At 52.3% G+C, this 17,554-nt stretch overlaps 6 protein-coding genes across 6 annotated transcripts; 2 read left to right on the forward strand and 4 right to left on the reverse strand.

The window, feature by feature from the left end:
* Nucleotides 1-3,733: 3,733 nt before the first annotated feature.
* COCCADRAFT_1425 (uncharacterized protein) lies at nt 3,734-4,848 on the reverse strand (the record flags this gene model as incomplete). Its single annotated transcript, XM_007709721.1, has 2 exons — nt 3,734-4,368; nt 4,419-4,848. 2 exons carry the CDS (start codon nt 4,846-4,848, stop codon nt 3,734-3,736), a joined length of 1,065 nt encoding a protein of 354 aa, XP_007707911.1.
* Nucleotides 4,849-6,417: 1,569 nt separating this feature from the next.
* On the reverse strand, nt 6,418-6,594 carry COCCADRAFT_44373 (uncharacterized protein; the record flags this gene model as incomplete). Its single annotated transcript, XM_007709803.2, has 1 exon — nt 6,418-6,594. A coding segment is annotated over one exon (177 nt), but the record flags the coding sequence as incomplete, so codon positions are not given.
* On the forward strand, nt 6,593-9,836 carry COCCADRAFT_1426 (uncharacterized protein; the record flags this gene model as incomplete). Its single annotated transcript, XM_007709722.1, has 6 exons — nt 6,593-6,615; nt 6,669-6,740; nt 6,792-7,279; nt 7,346-7,683; nt 7,745-9,546; nt 9,605-9,836. The coding sequence occupies 6 exons, from the start codon at nt 6,593-6,595 to the stop codon at nt 9,834-9,836; spliced, it is 2,955 nt and encodes a 984-aa protein (XP_007707912.1).
* An 889-nt stretch (nt 9,837-10,725) lies between these two features.
* Nucleotides 10,726-12,696, forward strand: COCCADRAFT_1427 (uncharacterized protein; the record flags this gene model as incomplete). The annotated part of the gene is made up of 2 exons (XM_007709723.1): nt 10,726-10,939; nt 11,405-12,696. 2 exons carry the CDS (start codon nt 10,726-10,728, stop codon nt 12,694-12,696), a joined length of 1,506 nt encoding a protein of 501 aa, XP_007707913.1.
* Nucleotides 12,697-13,314: 618 nt separating this feature from the next.
* Nucleotides 13,315-15,024, reverse strand: COCCADRAFT_22741 (uncharacterized protein; the record flags this gene model as incomplete). The annotated part of the gene is made up of 1 exon (XM_007709745.1): nt 13,315-15,024. One exon carries the CDS (start codon nt 15,022-15,024, stop codon nt 13,315-13,317), a length of 1,710 nt encoding a protein of 569 aa, XP_007707935.1.
* Nucleotides 15,025-15,775: 751 nt separating this feature from the next.
* COCCADRAFT_33085 (uncharacterized protein) lies at nt 15,776-17,371 on the reverse strand (the record flags this gene model as incomplete). The annotated part of the gene is made up of 4 exons (XM_007709763.1): nt 15,776-17,059; nt 17,119-17,151; nt 17,204-17,274; nt 17,320-17,371. The coding sequence occupies 4 exons, from the start codon at nt 17,369-17,371 to the stop codon at nt 15,776-15,778; spliced, it is 1,440 nt and encodes a 479-aa protein (XP_007707953.1).
* Nucleotides 17,372-17,554: the final 183 nt, after the last annotated feature.

Here is a 17,554-nt window from a genome sequence, read left to right on the forward strand (position 1 = left end):
ATATAGACATAACGCCAGCGCAGGTGTCGAAGTGGGAGAAACGCTTACAAGACAAGGGTGAACTTCTAGACTCAGAGGTAACTGTCTTTAATATGAGATGAGGTTGTGCGCATGTAAGACCTAGCCCTAACTACGACGAAACATGCAGGGGTCCGTGTCGAAGTATTGAATCTTGGATTTGTCAGTTTCCTATACCAAACGCACCTGCCCGCCATATTACTATCCAATATTCATTCTCACCCTCCCTTACGAAGCTTATTCTTTCTGTGTTTGTGACTATCTATGAAAGAGCTATAATCTATGAAAGATATCTTTTGGGTGTTTTTGGAACTGTTTAGTGAACATTCATCAAGGATATAAGCGAAGTCAGCTTGCCTGTACTAGATCAGAAGAGGATAACTATATTTAGCAAACAAATAGTAGGACATTTAGATTGATACTTTATGTGCTAGCTACAAAATAGACCTGATACACCTAATTGATCAACCCTGCATTTTCCGTGTTGTATGTGATAGACCGCCAGTATATTGGATCCTCAAAGGAGCTAAATGCCCCATCTCCTTATGTACGACTTCGTTGTTGGAAATGATAGGAAGTATTCTCTCCTTAACGGAGATGAGAGCGCCAAAGGCCAACCAACATTCACGTTGGAAGGAAAGTCGTGATCTGTAAGCGCCGAGGATTACGTGATTGACATACCGCTGAGAAGTACTATCTCCATGATAACAATGATGGAGGGTTTGGTAGAACTGGAAGCGATAGCAAGTAAAGATGGATGGATGGATTTTATTCTTACACCTGTTGTAGTCAACCATTTTAGACTAGAGTCTCGTGGCATTACCTCACGGTATACCTTGTAACCATCTCGCCCTAACCTAGACCGAGACAGGGAAGTACACCCGAGACCACGTGTGACATGGAGCTTAGCGACCTCGACACTTCAAACGGATACACGACAAACGGGCGGGTCAGACAAAGTATGCCATATCTTACTTTCCTATAGTCTCATATATAGTATTTTGCATTTTGCTGTCTTATGGCTTTGGGAAGCCCAATACGAGAACAAGGCATGGGCCAGTCCACAAATACTCAACTCACCACTGCAAACTACGCTCGCACTTACAACTTTGGCCAATCACGTGAACATCAACACCAACTAAACGATAGAACTACATGTTGTGGGGGAGAAGATCATATACTTGGCAAAGTACATGACAGTAATGTGGGCGAACATGTCAGGATACTACAACTTGATTCGCTGAACTAAGTTTTAAAAAAAAACACATCAGCGCCATAAGCCAATCGAGACAACTCCTCATTTCGCATAGCAAGAAAACAACAAAAGTCGAAATTTCGATATGCAAAAAATAATAATAAGTAGTTGTGTGTCCACGGTTTGAGATAAATATAGCAGCAGTATCACCCACTTTCTTCTTTTCCTCTGGAGCAAAAAAAAAGAGAGTTAAGTAACGACCAAGAGAACGAACACTCAACTCAACTCTCGGCACAAAAAAAAGATCAACAAAAGCCTCACTTACTACACATACTCTATCCCAACACGATAACCTTTTCTTCCCACAAGGATCTCCCCTCTTCCCTCTCCACACTCACGTTCCCCCCCATGTCACGCCCAGCCACCCCCCACCCCCCGCACCGCACCGCATACCGAGAAACCTCGCGCGGCCAAAGCGGACGAACACGCACATGCACATAAACTCAAAACAAGGCTGGCCGTCCCAACCGATCGGGAAACCAACATGTTGAACTTGTACGGATACCTACAAAGCGGCGAGCAAGTTTCCACCCCTCGTGACCCCAGTTGTATGTGAGTGTGATGTCCAAAAGCGGTAAGCCGTTGGGGCGGGGAGGGGGAGGATGGGCGCCCCCATTACTCAGTGGGGCATACCGTCCGTTTGTACAACATGACGGGTTGCGGGCAAGGAATGAGAGAAGAAAGCGCGACTCGCTTCCCGCCCTTCGGCCCTGGCAATTCCGCACGCGGGTGCAAAAGCAGAAAAAATGCATGAGGCTGCACGCCGCATGCACACATAGGACGCAGCAGTGTACACCTACTGCGTAAGTGTATACACCTAGTAAGGAGGAGGAGGGAGTTGTTATGTCATGTCATGCCATGCCCCCCAACGCCATGCGCCGCCATGGCCCGTGGCATTCCAATAAGGGAGGAAGGAGGAAAGAAAGAGCCAACCACACCACACCGTCGACGAGACGTGAAATTTCTGATGTCTTGGAGCGTAATGCGGAGAAAAGACATGTTGCATGCATCTAGGGTTTGTCTTGGTGCGGTGCCGATGCTGATACGCCGAGCATGCCCGGCCCGTACCTGTGGTGGCCATTTTTGGGCCGTTTTGTGGCAAGCAACAAAGGCCAGATTATGTAGGATAGCGGAGAAAGGCATATTTCGCTTCCTTCTTGAGCTCTCGCTTCTTCTTTCTGTATCTTTTTTTTACGAGATTCATACACTAAGACGAGGTACATGGCATCTAGTCGAGGGCGTTTATGTGCATCAGGCCTTCTAGCATGTATGGAGAGTATTCCTTACTCTGCATCCTTGCGGGAGTGTTAGCGGGTACGATCATTTCTTGTTGAGGGCGTCTTAGTTCACAAAACCCCAGTTACCCATCGGCTTCTGAACACGAATGTCCCTGGTAAGATGTAAAAAAGTAGTCGGGACGGGCTTTGCTATCAGGACACAAGGGCATAAAAGGGAATAGCGCCGAGTCCGAGTTTTTTTTTCTTCCCTCCCATCCTTGTGCCGACGACTGGGTCTTGTTACCCCACGCACGTGTGGGACTAAGGCAGTGGAGAAAGAAGGGCCGAAGGCTGCTTGAGCTGGAAAAGACGTAATGCCCAGTCGATTAACCCCGAAGGGCGATGATGCAACGATTCGGTGAGCGAAAGAGCGGGCGCGGCGGACAGCATCATCAATTACGTCGTTTGTTGTCACTTGTTGCTGTTCAGTTTTTTACCGCCTCGAAAAACAACCGAATACGCAAACGAGTGGTGACGGGCTGGGCAGAGAGCAATCGCGGTGAGAGAGAGAGAGGGCATAACGCAATGCGACGCGTGTGTGGCATGGGGGTACAAAGCGCGTGTTTGACGGTCATTGGGGGTGATGGTGCGTGCAGGCAGTGTAAAAGACGGGTGGCCAATCAACGAATGCGAGTGAGGCTCGGTGCCCGCACCCGTACCAACGCCCGTGGGTAATAGCTCCCGAGACCCCAAGGTCCCTAATCGCACGCCTCCTGCCGCTGCTGCAAAACAAATTTAACTTTCGGAACAAAAACAACACGGGGCGATCATTAGACGTGCCATTAATAACCCTTGATATGTAGATGTAGTTTTGATCATACTCGACTATTGCGTATGCATGCGCCTGTAGTTCAAAAGTGCATTTTTGGGGGCGGCCAATTACCACACAAACAAAAAAAACCATACCATCTCATGACGATGAGGAAAAGCAATGTCGGACGTTCCGTCGACATGACGAAATGCCGATATCATTGTCAATGGATTCTATAGGACAAGTCCCACCCAATGCATGTAGTAGACCAAAAGAAATAATGCCAAATCCCGGCACCAAGACATGGAACCAGTCCGGGGGTTCTTACATGGAAATAACGCCAGGGAAATGCAATGATAAGAATAGTTCAGACGCATCAAATATTGACAGTAAAGAAGAGGTAAAAGGTGGATGCGGATGCGGATGCGGGTATTAATCGGGCCTGGCGAGAATGGCAGCCACAGCGTCACAAGGGGCGCAGGGCTGGATTTTGCGTTTCGGCTCCTCAGGAGCAGGAGCAGGAGCAGGAGGCGGGCATACGCACTCGTCCTCGTCGGAGCTGGAGGCTGAGGCCCGGCGGGCTTGGGAGAGGCCCGAGGCGTCTTTTGGCACAAAGTAGGACCCGCTACGTTCGTATTGTGGCGTACTCGATCCTTCGTTGGAGAGGAATACTGAGGCACGTCTCGAAAAGTGGCCGCTCGATAGCTCGTCGTCGCACGAAGGGTACGCGGTGCCCCAAAAAGGCAGCTTTGGCGGAGTTCCTTGGCCGTTGTATGGCACGTAGATGGATCCACCACGCGGTCTCAGGAATGGGCTCGGGTCGTCAAAGTCTTCGAATGGACTCTCTCCTGCACTCTTGTCTGATTCTTCCTTGGTGGCCTCGAGGTGCGATCTCTGTAGCGCCATTTCGAGCTCTTCGGCCGAAAATGGCTGTGAAGTTTGACGGGTGCGATCTGATCCAGTAGCAGGTCTCGATGATTGGCGGCCGTCGCTAGTTCGAATAGCGCCTTGTGACTGCTTGCGATGGGCATCGCGAGGATCCTCGGTGGGATTGCGAGAGAGGCCGACTGGACAGGTTAGTATGCCATCTACCATGGCCACGAGGCGTTGCACATACCATTCAGAACGTCACCTTCGTCGTCGGATGCCTCCTTGATATTGGCGGGCCTGTCGTCGCCAGCAATGCTGGCACCAATGCCGCTGTCTACCCACTCAGACTCAGGGTCGTAGTCTGAGGCACAGCTGCCCCTTCTGCTGCGGTGCATGCTGCGGCTGCGGCTGCGTCGCCTAAAGCTGCTCCGACGGCTGGGAAGCCTGCTTCCCATGGGTGAGTACAGCGAGGCGTTGCTGTGTCGGCGCCATGCAGTGGAAAAGTTAAAGGCCTCGAGTTTCTTCTTGTGCTCTGGGTCGACGGCACGGCGGTACTTGAGCGGAGGCATCTTCTCTCCAGGCTTGTAAAAGTCGGACTCTGGCTCTTCTGGCTTTGCGCTCCTGTGGGAGCCAGCCGTGAGGACACGCTTTAATCTTGTGCGTAGGTGGCCGGGCATTGTGGGTGGGTGGAATGATTAGATTAGTGTGTGGTAGTGGTGGTGGTGGTGGTGTCTGTGGTGTGTGGGAGGGGATGTGCGCAGAAGAAGAAGGCAGTCGGAAGGGCGAAGCGATATGATGTCGAGCGCAGTGAGGCTGATTCGGTGTGGGGGCGTGACACAGACGCTGAGGGAGCCCTAAGCCTGATTGGAGGGCGGAGCACAGATGGAGAGAGGGAAACTGGGCTGAGACTGGGACTGGGACGAGTGCCTCGTCAGGCGGTTGCAGTGTGCAGACTGGGGAAGCGGAGGGGGTTATAGCAGAGCAGATGGCACCCAAGCCCGTGTATGACGGGCAGCGGGTGGGCGGCAGGGCGAAGCTAGAAGAAAACGCGGAGGGGCGCCGCGCTTGGCCGGCTGCACTCTAACGTATGGATGGATGCAGAGTAGGTGGTGTATGGATGGGTTACTGACGCGACGGTGCTAGGGGGGGGTTAGTGACCAGGGCCGACAGCACCTCTGGGCCAGCCAGGGAGAAGCGAAGGGGAAGGGGGGGTTTGCGTGGGAGGGCGGTCCAGGGTGATGGTGCAAGCGAGGGGCTGGCGGTAGAAGTTTTCTAGAAAGGCAGGCAGGCGCGAAAAGCGCAGGCTGTCGGAAGCCGTCGGCCGACAGCAATTCCACTGTTCCCATCGTTCGACTGTGGGCCAGACTGGCTGAAGCGTGAGCGCTAGGCCGCTGGGGGGGTGAACTGCCGTTGCAAATGCAGCCATGCTTTGCCACTGTTGCCCGTAATTCGCGCATTGCTTTTGCTTTCGTCCTCTCCAAACCTACCACCCTCCGAGCCGCGCCTCGTGTCGAGTCGATGCTCCGTCCTGTCTGTGTCTGCTGCTGCTGTCCTCGACTCCACCTGCAGCCGCTGTCAAGATCGACTTTGCGCGCGCACGTTGCCTGAAGATCATGGATGGGCCTGCTGGATATACGGTACGGTACGGTATGGCCATAAATATCCAGAGTACCTACTCTATCTACAAAATATAACATAGTACGGCTGAGAGTGCATGTACACCTACGCCCCTTTGTGGTGGCAGTAACAGCCAAATGTAACCTCTACGAGACATCAGTGCCACCCTGACACGCCTACGCCATATGTTCCCACGGTTGCTCGTCCACGTCGCGCCGGACGAGCCCGTGCTGGGATGGGCACTCGACTGAGCTGGACCGTCCTCGAACTGCACCGGACGGATGGCTCACTAACATGACGCCGCCCCGCATCCCTCAAATCCCATGGTCTCCTTTTCTTTACCCCATGTGTGGTAACACACGCACGCCCATACCCAGTAATAGGGTGCGGCCCAGCGCTGGACAGTCAGTAGTCACCCTTTGGGCGCAGCATCGCCCAACCGGCGCAACAATCACTGCAAATGCCAAGTCAGTACAGTAGGCGCCCCGGCCTTCCCATCGCTGCATCACCACAGCCGTCGGAGCGGCCGTCGTGATTGGCAGGCGCGCCTCTAGCCGCTGCACCTACCCACCTACCCCAACAATGACCTCATAGGCGTCGGCTTGCTCGACACCAAACACCAAACATCGTCATGACTTGACCTCACCAGCTGTGCCCTGTTTCTCCCAACTTCTACTCATAACAATTAATACCACTATTCCGGTAATTTGCTTTCCTCGCTTGTGCTGACCCTTGAATCCCTCCGAGCATTCAAGCCCACCATCCTTCAGACCCTGGCCCAACACACGGCCCACAGCTGTCGATATGGACAAGATCAAGAGCGTCCTGTGCGTATCATAGACAAAGCAGCCATCATCTCCTATAGCTAACCCGTCGTCAGTCACGGACACAAAAAGGACCAGGGTCAGGACGTCACTCATGACCCTCACCAGCCTGCATCCACCAACGAGGCGTCTGTATTCCCATCACTCCACCGGCACACTGTCGCTAATACACAACACAGTCAGCAATACCACACCCACAATGAAACCTCCAGCAGCCGTCAAGGCAAACATGCTCCTCCTGGTCAGCCGCTCTACGATATCAAAACTACCTCTGGTGCTCCCTATACCGAGTTAGCCAAGCCAGGTACTTTGGAACGGCTTCAAGCTCACAAACCTCATGGAAAACCAGAGCAAATCGACACAGATGAACCACTCAACGCTGATAAGACACAATCTCCAGCCAACAATGGCGCATCTCCTGCGGGAGCTCTTCGTCCCAATCCTCACCCACAGGGCCACACTCAAGAGGCTAGTATCGCCAGCATCAAGAGCGGAGTCATTGGTTTTGGTCCGACAGAATCCCAGGGACATGCCGCCATGTCAATGCACAATCCCACTAAAAGTAATATGGCCGGGGACCAAGTAGTCGGAGGTGGAAGTCCTGGCACTGCCGGAATGACTCAAGGCAAAAGTGTACAGCCAAGTGCAGGTGCTGAAACACATCCTCGTACGTAGATGCTTCTTTGACTTCAATATACCAATTCCAACCACGAGTTCTGACAAAAGGTTTTAGAGACGAGTGTAGTTAATAATCCGCCAACTGGTACTGCTGTTTCCAGCTATACGAGCGAACAGCAACCCTTCGAGAAGACTCTGCGTCAGGAGAGCTACATTACTGATACTGATCGATCATTTCCGCTTGCTGGCGGTGTGACATCTAACCCACAGGAAAGCCCAAGCCATGGAAGCCATGGACGCGAGGGACTTACTGGAGCGGCGGCTGCCGCAACTGTTCTCGGAGCCTCCCACGCCAGCTCCAAGTCCGAAGAAGAAGATGTCAAAAATCAAGGCGCTGAAACTCGTCAAGCTACATACGGAGACGCCCCGTCGACTACTGTTCCGCCAACCACTGTACGTACACTACCAATGTATTCGTTCAATCTGGCTAGGCAAAAATCTAACAATCAAGTAGACTCACACGGCCTCGAATGTTTCGAGCCAGCCAGAATCTAGCCATCATCCTACGGGAATTTCCGCGGCTACTGCGGTCGCCTCTGGTTCTTCCATGCTTCCATCATCCACTCAAGAGAAGAGACTTGAGACTGACAACAATGGAACTATTCTTCCTACGACTGAACCAATTGGCGACTGTGAACGTCCAATCATCCCACGGCTTGAGTCGCGACACAGGCATATTCCTGGCGAATACATTGCTACGCCAAGCGATGAGTCTAACCTGTTTCTGAACTATGATCCTGTAATCGAATCAACATCCAACCACGCGGATGTGAATGAACCCGTTCAAGCTCCCTCTGTGGCTGCAGTCTCAAATTCGCATGAGCCCCCTGTGGATCCTGTTTCTACCACTGGAACCCACGAGCTGAGGCACACCGGAACACTTGAAGAGCCAAGACCAAAGTCTGCTGGTGACAATCACCACGCCCGTGATGCTGCAATCGCCGGTACTCTTCTTGCTGGAACCGCAGGCTTGGGAGCTCATGCAGCATCTAAAGATCACGAAGCTCGGGGCACCGAAAGCAGCTCACTACTATATGAAGACTCTCAACCGTACAGTGGCAAGGGACTCGACCCACGTGTTTTGGGAGACAAACTCAAGATGGAGGAGCAACGTTTCAACCCCCAAGCCAAGACCCACCATGGCAGTGATCCAACCATATCTGGCCCTCCAGTATCACATGACCTTTCTCACGACTCTACTCCAGCTGCTGTTGGTGCTACTCCTTATGGGGCTCAGGATGCTGTGGATGCCTATAGTAGCCATAAGATGACGCAGCTTGGTGCGTCCATGCCTGAGCAGCGTTACGACCCTACTGCTTCCAGTGCTCGGGCCTCCAACCCTATTGCGTCTCGGAGTCAATATGACTACAACAACCCTACTGTCCTGGGCAACGTCAACCGAACAGACCCAAATGACCATGTCAACAGGAATGCCGCCTTCACTGGTGCTGGCTTGGCTGGTGTCGCCTTGGGTGCTGGAGCTTACACTCGTGAGCCGCATGCTCATGACACTCAAGACTTGCCACTCCACCAAAAGGAAGATTATGTTTCACACACACAGGGCGGACCAGTTTCGCAGCCTAACTATCCCACCCAAGATACTTTACAGACTTCCTGGCCGCTACGTGACGACAGCCCTACTCATGTATCGGATCCCACTCAAGGCACCATTGCGCCGCATAACACACACGTTCAAGATCCTAATGTTCAATCATATGGTGCTGTTCAAGACCCGGCACACGAAGGACACAAAACTCGGAATGCCGCCCTTCTGGGTGGTGCTGTGGGTGCAGCAGGACTTGGCAGTGCAGCGTACGCCAATGATCGTCATCAAGATCAAGACCGTCGCGAATCCAATGATTATCTCAAGAAGACATCTCTTGACCACGAGAAGGGACAACACCATCGTGAAAGGGACTTTGATAAGGAAAACGAGACGGAAGAAAAGAAAAAGCACAGACTGTTGGGCTTCTTGCACCGTGATAAGTCCAGGAAGGAGAAATCGTCGGCAAGCCCAGAGTCTTCGCCTCGCCAATCAAAGGACTACAGTCCGAGACATTCCAAGGAGGAGAGCGAGGACCCAGACTCACCCCGCTGGAAAGGCAAACACCTTCTGCACAAGGACCCACCAAAAGGTCATCCTGCACGTGAGGTTCTCGAACAATCCCATCATAGCGACCCGTATGCTGTAGGAAAGAGACAGCACGTAGGTACTGACGGACCGATTGGTGATCCCTACTCGATAAGCGGCGACCGGTAAGTTTATGTTTCATCCCAAGGCGTGTTTCCGAGTCAAACCTAACTACAGCCACAGTGAAACGCGTCACGGTGTATATGGCGCCCACCCCACCAGTGATTTTACTCACAACTCTACTGTACTTGAACCGCACACCGGCTTACCCATGAACACTCAACAGTATGGCACTGGAGCTGGAGGCACTGACGGTAATCGTACCATTCATGGTCAGCATGAACATTCGGGCGCTATGCCAGGCCAGAGTGTCACCAACTGGGAGGCTGTCCGAAAGGCCAATACGCCTTATTAGGTATCAGTAAGACGAGAATGCGACCATGCAGTGCATGAGAGAGGTAATGTGTATTTGAGGCAGCACGGGATTGGAGAGTCATGTAGTTACTTGAGACGATTATTACGACTAGCGAATATTTTTAATCTCACACATTCAAATTTCCAGCAATCATGCTCCAGCAACCTCCCGTGTCTCATTAGCTAGACAACAGCTGAGGTGCAGCATTTCACCTATATTGGATTTTACATTTACCAGAGTTTATTATGGATGAATATGAGTCGCTGAAATGAGCTCGATTGCAGAACCGTGCTATAGAAGCTGACCGGGTTAGTTTCACCCGAGGCTAATCTATGAAAAGGCTTAAACCTGCGGATCAACGCTTGGAAGTGCTTCGCGAGTGGTTAAGCTTCTTAGTACGAATTGCGCAAATGCGTGCATATCGTTGAGAGGAACATGAAGAGTAAGTACTATGGAATAAATGACCTTTTGGCAACGAAGGTACTCAAAATGTTGAGATGCAGTCATTTGCAGCCACGATCTTCCCAGCAGACATGCTCAGATTGCACCCTAATAAATGCCGCGGCAGACGTCTGAACCCCGATCGTGATGTTTATGGACCTATTGATGATTTCACGGAGGAATTGCTCCCATGCAGATCATCCAATCTGCGGAGAAGAAGTGGGGCGACTCGTGATGGTTGCGCACCAACTGCATCTACGAAAGCGAATACGATGCAAGTCTACTTTTCGAGAAACAATATACACTGACGGTGAATTACTTGCAGCGATACCGATGCAAACAAGATTAGCTTCGGGTAAAGTACCACCCGGGCAGTGTAAAAAGATATAGTCATCCTGCTGGACAATGTCGACATCTTCCTGCCGCAATTCCATCTTCACTGTCCATCATGAAGCCTGCTACCTCTTTGGTGCTAAGCTCATTTGTCCATCAAGGGCTTGCGGCTCTTGATTCAAAGGCGATACTGTCCAAATATTTCGGCAATGATGCACCGTGGTATCAGGACCGCATTCCTCTCTTTGAATCCAGCGACGCCGACCTCACCGATACATACTACTACCGCTGGTCCATCTTCCGCGCCCACCAACGTGATCTAGGCGCCTGTAAATTCATCTCAACCAAGTTTCTCAACAATGTCTCCTAGCAAACCAAGCCATAGGCTTCGCTAAACAATGCAACAAGCTTCCATCTCCTAAAAGCTAAATAGTGCCATAACCAAAAATTCAAGAAAAATTACACAACCTTCATATACAGCAAAGACAGCAGCAGGCGCCAATTCTCAGAGAGTATAGCGTCAGCTGTTTAAGATAGATATCTAGTCAACAGGTCGGTGCCTAATGTCATCAAACAACTAGATACTATACAAGTCGTCTATAAGACGTAGAAGGACTCGTACAACACTTCAAAGGGTCTGTACTGGGTTGAGCCACTTCGTGATGCTACAGAGTATACCATCTCTAGTATTGACGCATCTGGTGGCCTCGGTGGTTTCACTGGAGGAGAATCACTCCGACCAACAATCAACAGCTACTAATACGCCAACGCCCGGGCAATCGCCAACATTGCAGCGCTCAAAGGCGGTTTGGCCAGTACAGTTTCGACGTACAATGGACGAGCGGACGCGCTCAAGCAGCGCGTACAAGACGCACTCTGGAACTCTACATTCGAGCACTTCATCGACCGCTTCAAAGTCAACAACCAGCACGTTACCTACTGGAACTCCATCCGCGGACGCGAACTCGCCGGCATGGTCCCCTGGACGCACGACCTCCCCGACGACAAAGTCGAGTACGCCCAAGCCTGGAGCCACGTGCTCAACAGCAGCCAGCTGTCCGGCCCCGCCGGGCTCCGTACAGGAGAGCCCAGTTACCAATACTACATGCGACAATACCGGTACGAAGGCAAAAACCCAGAGTGCCAATGGAACGGCCCCGTCTGGCCCTTCCAATACACCCAAGTGCTCTCCGGCCTCGCAAACTTCCTCGACCACTATTCCACGGGTGCTCAAACCGGCGTCATCACACCAAAAGACTACACGGCCATGCTCCGCAAATACGCAAAACTCCATCGAAACCCTTCAACGGGAATCTTGGATTTGGAAGAAAATTACCACCCGGACACCGGTCTCCCCATTGTCGGCCTCAAGCGCTCCCACCACTACTTCCACTCGGGCTTCAACGACCTCGTGCTAAGCGGTCTAGTCGGTCTCCGTCCTTCTGCTTCAGACGTCCTCGTCGTAAACCCGCTCTTCGATTCTTCATCCATTGCCTACTTCCGTGCAGAACGCATCACGTACCACGGCCACGACATCGCCGTGCAATGGGACAGCGACGGTTCGCGCTACGGCACTCGCGGGCTTGTGATTGAAATCGACGGCAAAGTCGCAGCCCAGCAACTTGACGTCTCCAAAATTAGTATTCCGCTGCAGCCCGCACCCGCGCCCGCACCGTTTACAAGTCGCATTGCGAAATCTATCCAGCTTAATGCGTCGACTCCTTATCCCCGCGGCACCGCGTCCGTGGCGAATTCAAATACCTACGCTGCGATTGATGGACGTGTGTGGTTCTTTGATACAGAGGATGCGGCGAATGGATGGGAGTCTCCTGTCGCTACTACCTCCTCCACTGGTGGTGACATGTGGTTCGAAATCGACTTCGGTAAACAGGTTAGTACGAGTAGTGCTGAAATCGCGTTTTTCGCAAGTAAAAATCAGGGCTTTGCGGCGCCGAGTAAATATAAGGTTCAGGTCCAAGGACAAGGAGGTAGTTGGGGGGGATGTGCAGGGGGCGATGTATGGAGGTGTGGTGGCGAATGGGGTTACGCAGGTTGCATGGACGGGTGTGCAGAGTCAGAAGGTTAGGCTGGTTTTTACGCCTACGGTTGGGGAGAGGGTTAGGTTGGTTGAGTTTAAGGTCTTCTAGTGAGGTTTTTCTTGTGTATGAAGGGGGGAGGGTTGCGTTGAAGGGGAGGTTGAGGGATGGGTTTTTACTATTCTTGAGTAATTCGCTTGTTTCTAGATATATATATGTCTGAACAAATTGTGTATATAAAGATTTATTGAGGAGGGTTATCATCCTAACTTTTCAAGTTTTTTGTTCGTTTTGATTTACCACAGCCATTATTTTTGTGATTTAATTTAGTGAGTTGTCGAATGCAAAACTCACGATGAATAGTTGCAGGTGCTAATACTGGTTAACGAATACGAGCAGATTATACATGCCCATGTCGCCTAGAATATTGAGTACTTTGAGCAGCATGTGTTGTATCTTTATATAAGGGCGGATGTAGATTTTACTAAACTAAAAAACTGGGCTACTACGTTTATAAGAGACTGATCTTTAAATGCAAATACTCTTGTCACATATTTACAATTCCCTGTTATTCGAGTATCAATTCAAGCTTACGGTTGTAAACGTATATATTCAACTATATTGGGTATGTAATGCAAGCAGCAGTTTCAAAACCAAACGTCTAAAACTCAATGCCGTCCAGGCCCTAGCCCACCAGCCCACCATCCAGAATCAACCCAAGACCTATTCTCCGCATGCGCCGTCTCTACAGCACGGAAAAGTTTCCGTCGGTCAAGATGCAAGTCTTCATGGCCATTTGTCAGCTCAGAAGGTGTTCGTTGCCCAGTCCGTGGTCTTGGTGGACTAGGACTAATTTCCGACGCGGCAGCTTCGGCGTCAGAGTTGGAGACTGGTGATGCAGACCGGGGTGTTGATAAAGCTGGTGAGAGGGTATTGTCAGATGGGTACATGCTTGGTATAGCCCCAAGGATGCGGCCAGCTGCGAAAACACAACCACCGACTGCGTGTCTAATCAGAGAGTCGCCTGTGAGGCTTCCGGTGATAAAAACGTCCCTAGCGACTTCGAGCGAGGTTGCTTCAGCTTTTGCGCGAAGTGTGCGCCCCGAGATTAGGTTGTCTGACAATGATTCGACCGGTACATTGTCAGGTGCACTCAGCACCTCAGATTGTAACTCTGGAGACAGAAAGTCGAGTGTGCCGCGCCTTCCCACGACATAAGCCAAGCCACCTACTTCACGTGTAACAATGTCACCCGAAGATAACCGCAGTTCTACTTTGGCCACATCCCCAGACCTGTATGCACCAACAACTTCTGCGCCAGGTAAGCCTTCGTAAAGCGTCCAGTCTCGCTGCTGGAAGGCGCTCGATCTTCTCCTTGCATAGGCGGGTCGTCCAGATTTGGTCTTTTTCGAAGATGCGATTGCCGCAAGCTTCATCTGGCGATACACAGTGGCATACTCGGGATAAGCAGTATGATGACACCCTCGGAGTGGAGACGGGCGCTTTTCAGGATTCCACTGGTAGACGTGTATGATCCTACGTCTTGGCGGCGCCGAAATGATGACGTCTGCAGCGGAAAATCCTGATCCAATAACGAGTAATGGCGCTTCGGGCAAATTTAGTTGTGAGATGGGTGCGAGCAGTGGAGGAGGTGGAATGTTGACCGTAAAGATGCCAGATGCTAATACAAGGTGCCTGCATCGGATTCCGAGACTGCCGATTGAGAAGCCCTTGACGGTGCGGTAAACATTGTCGACCTTGAGCCCCGTAAGCACGCAGTCGGATATACCTACTGCATCTGGATAGACCTTGAGGTAGTCAGCGACTTCAGTCCTCGACGGACGTATAAATTCCGCTTCATCTGCCTTGCCGGTTCTAGCCAGATGGTCTGTATATGAATAACCTGGTAGGCTAAGCTGTTCGGCATAACTTAGCGTGCCTATGTCGGCGCTCGCAGAGGGCGAATCTTCGGCCCATTGTCCCCCTGCATGTACAGTCTCTCCAATGGCAAGATGTGAGATGGCCTTGTCAGGCTCGTATCGCCATTCGATGCATGATTTGGGATTCAACTCAGTGTCGGCATTTGGGCGAATGAGGGTATCGAGAAGCGTATTGACGGGTAGCGCCTGGGTCGAGTAGCGAAGTGAGGAGAGGAAATGCGCGTAGAGATCTGGGGTTAGGTGGAGAAGATTAGGCGCGTTCTGGAGTTTTGCGTCGAGTATGGCGTCATGATGGCCGCCGACGTAGTAGGGAATGTGGCCATGCAGGATGTAGGAGAGGATGAGGGCAGATGGGCCATTGCCTGTATTTGTAATCAGTGTCTGGTCCGCAAATGTAGTCGACTCGGGCGCATACCGATGATCACCGTGTCGACGCATTTTGGGAACGAACGAGCCATGGACTGTTGTAGCAGTATGCCATGAGGAAGAGAGAGAGAAGGAGGAGAGACGGACTGGGTGAGATTCGAGTGAAGGGGACGGCAAGGCAGTTCGGTAGTGTATTATTATCTCTTCAACATGACGGCTGCTCTAAATCTTTTTGCGCTAGGCGCGGTCCTTGTTCCGCCGCAGTGGGGGGTGTGTCGGGTCTTGCCTTCCAGATTGGAGGGGTTGTTTGCGAGGCTCCCCCGGCTCGTCGCCCTGCGCAGGCAGGATTGAGGCAAGTATCGCATCTGAGCTGGTTAGGCGAACTGGGAGCGGCGCGGTGCGCATTGCGTGATTGACGCAGCACAGGAACGCGTGAGGTGCACGAGATGCTTAGGAATCTAGCTACCATGGCGTCTGGCATTAGGTCACCGGCCTGCGCGCCCTATGGGCTTGCAGCATGCAGCATGCGGGGCAGGACAGGGCAAACCAAGTGCACACCTAGGATATATGGATATGTACCGGAACTAGATCAAAAACAAACTATGGTATCTTTCCAAACAACTACGAGGCCGACTATGCGGTTAAATGAAGTTATCAAAACGTGCTCCAAATGGGTAAGAAAAAAATGTACGCGCTGTGATTTCAAAGCGACGGACGTCTCCGGTCAGATGTGTGGGTACTCGGGCGGTACGCTAGTACCCCACATGAGCACGTCCGGACTTTGGCCGCTAACCAATCCATGATCACATCCCTCACGGCACTCTTAGTATCTGTACGTTATTGTGTTACGCTCTGCAATCGGCGACACGTCATGGGCTCGCTGCTGCGGCACGTTGCCCTCGGGGGTTCGTGGGCGGTCGGTCCGTGATCGCGTATGCTCATCCTCTTCAGCGATCGGTGGCTGAGCACCATGCATGGTTAGGTTGTTCGCAGAACTCTCTTGTCGGCCCAGGTAAGATGGAGTCGAGTGGTAGCCAGGATGATACGAGTCGGGCGAGCCACCGTAATCACTTGTTCCTCGTGGGTTTGGGGGTGCCGGTGGAGATGTGTATGGAGATGTGTAGTGATCGGCAAACGGATTCTCCTCTGGCGCGCTCGGCCTTGTTTGTGAAGTCTCTTCGTTTCTGTAACTACCAGAGGGAGAGGTGAGCGGCTGGGTGCTTGTCACGTCTACAGGAGGTAATGTGGGCGCGCTGGTCTGTGGCGGCGTGTATGACTGAGGAGGAGGAGGTACACCAGCTGGGGCATTGCTGTTTGGAGCTGGGGGTGAGGGCGAGGCGCCCATGAAGCGGCGCGCCTGGAGCACTGCGCGCTGGTGCTTGGAGGCAGCGAGAGAGAGTTGTTCGTTTGTTTCAATGAGTGTGAGCATGGTGTCATCGTCGGGCGGCGGATTGTCGCAGGCAATGTAGCCGTGTATGCTCCGTTGAGCGGTGGTGCAGCGTTCGGCAAACTCCTTGACCAGTTCATTGCTTAGCAGCTCGTTGGCGGGGGTCGATTGCACGAATTGCAGGAGAAGCTTCGCTGATGTGCGCGCTTCTTCGATGCGGCCTGCCAGCTCTGTGGGCGGGGGCAAAGTTTTGGGATTGGATCTGCTGCTTCCCGAACTGAAGCCGCCCTGTATGTTCTGCGACCCGGTCCATCCTGGCGCATTGAGCGTTCGGGGACTGAATTGCTTTGCGGCATTGGCCATGAGCCCCTTTTCTTTTTTATACATGGCGAAGAGCGTGCTTAGATTGCTGTCGTAGGACTTCTCCCGCTCCATGGCATCTAGCGTCTCTTTTGTGATTTGCGCAACGCTAGGGTCCTGTCCATGGCGCAAGAGGTGCTTCACCGTGTCGGCAAATGGCTTGTCGAGGTTCTTGGTAAAGGAGGGGCCCGGGTTGTCGGACAGGATGCGGATGAGCATAATAGCATTGTACTGGACATGAGGGCGGGTGAAGTTTTCTTTGGAGAGGAAGGTGCGGATTTGTCTGGCGGCGGCGGACGCAGCAGCTGGGCTTGCGACGGCGGACTCGACAATGGTCGGCAGGTGGAGCACTTCTTCGCCCTATTCGTCGCGGCATGGTCAGTGGAGGAAGGAGACAGCCATTTGCAGACAAGACATACCGAGTTAGCAGCGCCAGACTCGCAGAAAAGTCTCTGGTTGCTGTTAGCTTGGGCGGACAAGCGTTGGCGAGTCGAGGTGGCTTACCACGCCCCTGGCAGCATTTGCTTCTGGCGTATCGGCGTTAGGGTCTATAGGGACGGTGTCCTGGGGTGCCGCTGTCTGTGTTAACGCAGTACTCAGAGTGTCGTCGCGCGACTAACATGGGCGTTTGCGCATCAAGCTGCCCAAGTTGAGGCGCTTCTTGAGCTCCATGGCGGCGGTCTCCAGCAAGGGTCGATGTGGGGGGGGGTAAAGGCGATAGGTGAAATGATGTCAAGGCAAGGCGCAAACTAGCAGCGCAGAGTGGCTGAGAAGCTGGAGGGCTGAGGGCCTAGGCAATATGTATGGATGCAAGGAATACAGGATCTATGGTGGTTCTGTGGGCAGTAAGAAAGA

Source organism: Bipolaris zeicola (assembly GCF_000523435.1).
Source record: "Bipolaris zeicola 26-R-13 unplaced genomic scaffold scaffold_11, whole genome shotgun sequence".
NCBI lineage: Eukaryota > Fungi > Ascomycota > Dothideomycetes > Pleosporales > Pleosporaceae > Bipolaris > Bipolaris zeicola.